General features: G+C 33.2%; 1 protein-coding gene across 1 annotated transcript; it reads right to left on the reverse strand.

Moving 5' to 3' along the window:
• Window positions 1–776: 776 nt before the first annotated feature.
• LOC112025356 (tetrahydroberberine oxidase) lies at window positions 777–2360 on the reverse strand. Its single transcript, XM_065774209.1, has one exon. It carries the CDS (start codon window positions 2358–2360, stop codon window positions 777–779), a length of 1584 nt encoding a protein of 527 aa, XP_065630281.1.
• Window positions 2361–4490: the final 2130 nt, after the last annotated feature.

Genomic DNA, 4490 nt, shown 5'->3' on the forward strand with positions numbered 1-4490 from the left:
AAATTCAAAATCTTCAGTTGTTTCACATCCGCTAACTTCACTTGCTTCTCTATGAAATCCTCCGTCACTTCCTCCAAACATCTATATACCGTTTTTATAATTTTTTTTTTTTTTTTAAAAAAAATCAATTACAAATATTCTACAAATTTTTAAAATATCAATTTTTTTTTTTTAATTTGATTTTGTGAAATACTTGTCAATAGGCGATAAGATGTTCCCAGAGAACACAATCACCAGTCACCACTTGAATCCCTCATGTGAAAAATGATAACCTTGATTTTCTTGAGCAATTTGTACCCAGACTACCTAGGAGCTTTGCTTGTGATAATCAAATCCACCTTCAAGCTCTAAAAGTAACATAAAAAGCTAATAAAATTGACTTTAGGTAGATAAAATTACATTTTTCAAACTGCAGGTGGATGCATAAAATTGACCCAAACTTCTAGTGAGTAAAAGGACGCATTAATTTATCACATAAGATATTTACAATCCCATTCATTAACTTCAGATTCACATATTATCCATGAACCCTTTATTTATACTTAATAAAAGGACAACAAATGGAGAGAAATAAGCTTTATAACTGAGTACAATCTTTGCAATATAAGGGGGTGTTCGGTAGTGTATTTTCAACATCAGTTTCAGTATTTAAACAACATTACACGTATTTTCACACACATCTTCATCCACACGTATTTTCAAAAAATACAAACTATATTACTAGAATAACATTACCAAACAGCCCCTAAGTATCCCTAATCACCTCTCTTCATCCATTACAATGAAAGAGGAGGGATGCTTTGCTCATTCCTAAAGAAATTAGCAGAATCAACCAGAGTCTTCACATCCACCAACCTCTTGAAGTTGTTTTTAAAATATTTAGTACCCCATATGCTTGCCTGGCTATAATTTGTGTTGCCTTCATTATTTGTACCTATGTCAAGGTCTCTATAATTTAGATACGCTTCTCTTGGAGATTGGGAAACGTAGGGAGCCATGTAATCGTAAAGCCTTCTTATCCAATTTACGTACTTTTCAGGTGCCGCATTCTCCTGTTCTGACCAAGACACCAGGTGCTGGATTTTGTAGATGTTGCCAGCTCTGTGTGGGAAAGGAATTGAAGATTCTGAAATCTCACTCATTCTCCCTCCATAAGGAGTCAGGATCAACATAGCTGAGGCAGCCTCCTTTTCATAAAATCTTTGCCAAATTCCTTCCAACCCAATTTCAGGAATGGGATTCTTCACATAGTCAGATTTTCCTTTAAAATAGAGAATTGATGGTCCCCTGGTTAGCAAAATATCTGGGGATTGCTCACTGGAGAATCCAGCAAAATAGACCATAGATTGAATCCAGCTCATTTCTGTACAATCTTCACTCACCAAACCCAGCTCAGGGAAGCTCTCTTGCATCAATGGAAGGAGCTTATCCTTCCCTCCTAGGTACAAGGAATTGAACGAAGCTTGCACTGTCCTGTTCCCTTCTTGGCTAGAATTTACACCAGTTAAGACTACCCGAATGAAGAGGTCTGTATCAAACTTGTCAGCAACATACTGCCACCGATGAAGAATTTTGGTTGCATTTTGTTCCAAGTTCCTTTTGACTGTGAACACAGTCACATTTGATGGAACAGGAACCAGCTGGATTTTCCAGGCAACAATGACTCCAAAACTACCACCTCCTCCTCCTCGAATGGCCCAAAAAAGATCTTCTCCCATTGATTTTCTGTCAAGGAATCTACCCTTGACATCAATCAAATGTGCATCAAGAACATTATCAGCAGCAAGGCCATATTTGCGCATCATTGTGCCATACCCTCCCCCACTGAAGTGTCCACCAACACCCATAGTACGGCAAAGTCCAGCTGGAAAGCCAAGAGTTCTACTCTTATTGGCAATCCAATAGTATACTTCACCCACAGTTGCACCAGATTGAACCCAGGCAAAGCTATTTTCTATATCAACAGAGATGGTCCTAAGATTTATCAGATCAAGAAGGACAAATGGCACAGGAGAAACATAAGATAGACCCTCGTAATCATGTCCACCACTTCTGACCCTTACTTGCAATCCATGTTTTAGGGAACAATTAAGTGTTGCTTGAACGTGTGAAATCAACAATGGTGTCACAATAACTTGAGGTTTCGGGGTGGAAGGTGTTGAGAATCTGGTGTTTCTGATGTCGAATTTCAGGACTGCTGAAAACGAAGAGTTGGATGAGGTGTAAATTAGTTTAGAAATACTGTCATTTCCGGAATGAAGGGTCAGGCACTGAAGAAAGTTTTCATCAGTAGAAGCTGAAGTTTCCAATAAAAATGAGAAAAAAAGAGCAAAAACATGCGAAGACACTGATAACTTCATTTTTGTTTGTGCATGGTGATTATAACAGGATTAGAGCTTCCTTATTTATAGAGTTTAGGAGGTTGCTTGAAAAAAAAAAAAAATTATGTAGTTTTGGATATTTTTACAAAAATATCATATTTCATTTTAATATTCATTTATATGAATTGAGAAAATCAATTATCTCTTAATGTGAAATACGTTGATTGCTAAATTTTGAAATTCAAATATAATTCAAAATTTGAATATCTATTGTCAATGGTTTTAGTTGGGAAAATTTTTGAAAATTAATGTGATTTTTAATATCATATATTGCCAACTTTTAGTATACTTTCCTTTATAAACTTTTGCTTTAAAATATTTCTTTTAATATATTTAATAGTAACATTATAGATGAAAAGTATCAGAAAATTATACAACCATTGAACCATATATTTATATAATTTACCATTGATGGTTTATAGCATTACAACTTGTTTTCCATTCTTGGTTGTAATTATTGTGTATAGTCAAAGTTTCAAAGGAAAACATCAATTGATATCTAAAGATCGGATTAAGATCTTCTAGAATTCCTAAGGTACTCTACCATGTAGAGTTCTTTTAATTTGGACTTTTCATTTATAATAAATGGTCTAGATTTTGTCATATCATTAATCCACTAACAAATCTACAAAAATAATAATTTTAAAAAATAATTACTCATAAATGATAGTTATTACCTTAAATGTGAAAAGTGGCTATGACATTGCAGCATTAAATGCAAAAGAAATTTGCTTATTTAGAAAATTGATTATTATGCACATAGACCAAGAAGCATATATATATATATATATATATGAATTGAGTTCAAGTTACACCTGATATAACTCTAAGTAATGTTACACCACTTAACATTTTTTAATTGGATGCGAATATTGACAAATCCACTGTTAGATTACATTATCTTCATATATTCTTCATATTTACAAAATTTCAAGGTGATCAAAGATTAATAGCCATGTCATCAATCAATTGTTAAAATTCAAATTTTTGTAGTTTAAAATAATGCATAAAAGATGAGTTTATGGATCAAATGGTAAATAGCATCCGATTGATATGAAAATTAGCATGCATGTTAAGAACATATAGAACATATAATTCAACGATTGGATTTTTAAAATATTAATTCAATAACAAATTATTAGGTGGTGTAACATTGTTTAGAGTTACACCAGGTGTAACTTGAACTCAACCCTATATATATATATATATATATATATGAGTTCAAATTACATCTGGTGTAACTTCACAAGAGTTACATCTTTCATGGACCATTAATTACTATTAGATCTAAGAGTCAAAAAAAAACTCGTATTAATGTCATTATTACTCCTTAGAAATTAGTGATTCAGGCATTAACTCTTATTATTAAAGAAAAAAAATACCACAGCATTAACTTTTTTTTCTTCCATATCATCATCTTCTTCCTTCGTATTTCTTTTTCCAAATCAATACATCTGTTACTTTGCCGTTTAAACTTACTAACGGAGCTCATGTGAAACTCATGTGCAACTAGATTGCCAAAGCTAGACGCCCAACCATTGGAGAGAGAGAAAAATTTGATTCAACGGTGATACAGAAGAGGTTGAGGCTCGCTGGACTTTGTGCTCCCACAACTACTCGTTGTTCCTGTCGTTGATCTCACCATCCTTGGCTTCCACCGCTATTTCATGGTTTCCTATAATAACTAATAAATAGATAGGCAAATTGGACCGTTGAATGGAATCAGTGATAAATTGTACTCCTCCATTTAGAATTGCTCTTGACCTCCATATATGTACCTGTTGTTGTTGTTGTTGTTAAAGATTCTTCATTAAGCCTTGAAATTGAACCCCTCTCTATCTCTTGTAAAAGATCACCAATCACACATAACAAGTAACTAAAATCTCTCTGTATATTTATATATTTTTTGTTGTTTGTTTTCACTTAGATTTGATCCATTCATCCCTTTAATTGATCGTGTTTACTGTTCAGTCACTTTAGTGTTTTCCAATTGGTTATACATTGATCAAAACATTCGAATTACAATTTCCATTTATAAGGCTTTCGTATGTATGGTTTTTGTGTGTACACTACATATATCAGTTGCTATTAAAAAACCACAAATCAAGG

Source organism: Quercus suber, unplaced genomic scaffold, assembly GCF_002906115.3.
Source record: "Quercus suber isolate HL8 unplaced genomic scaffold, Cork oak 2.0 scaffold_88, whole genome shotgun sequence".
NCBI lineage: Eukaryota > Viridiplantae > Streptophyta > Magnoliopsida > Fagales > Fagaceae > Quercus > Quercus suber.

Excerpts from the sequence above, each read along its gene's own strand:
- LOC112025356 (XM_065774209.1), bottom strand. The coding sequence starts at position 2,360 with ATGAAGTTATCAGTGTCTTCGCATGTTTTTGCTCTTTTTTTCTCATTT.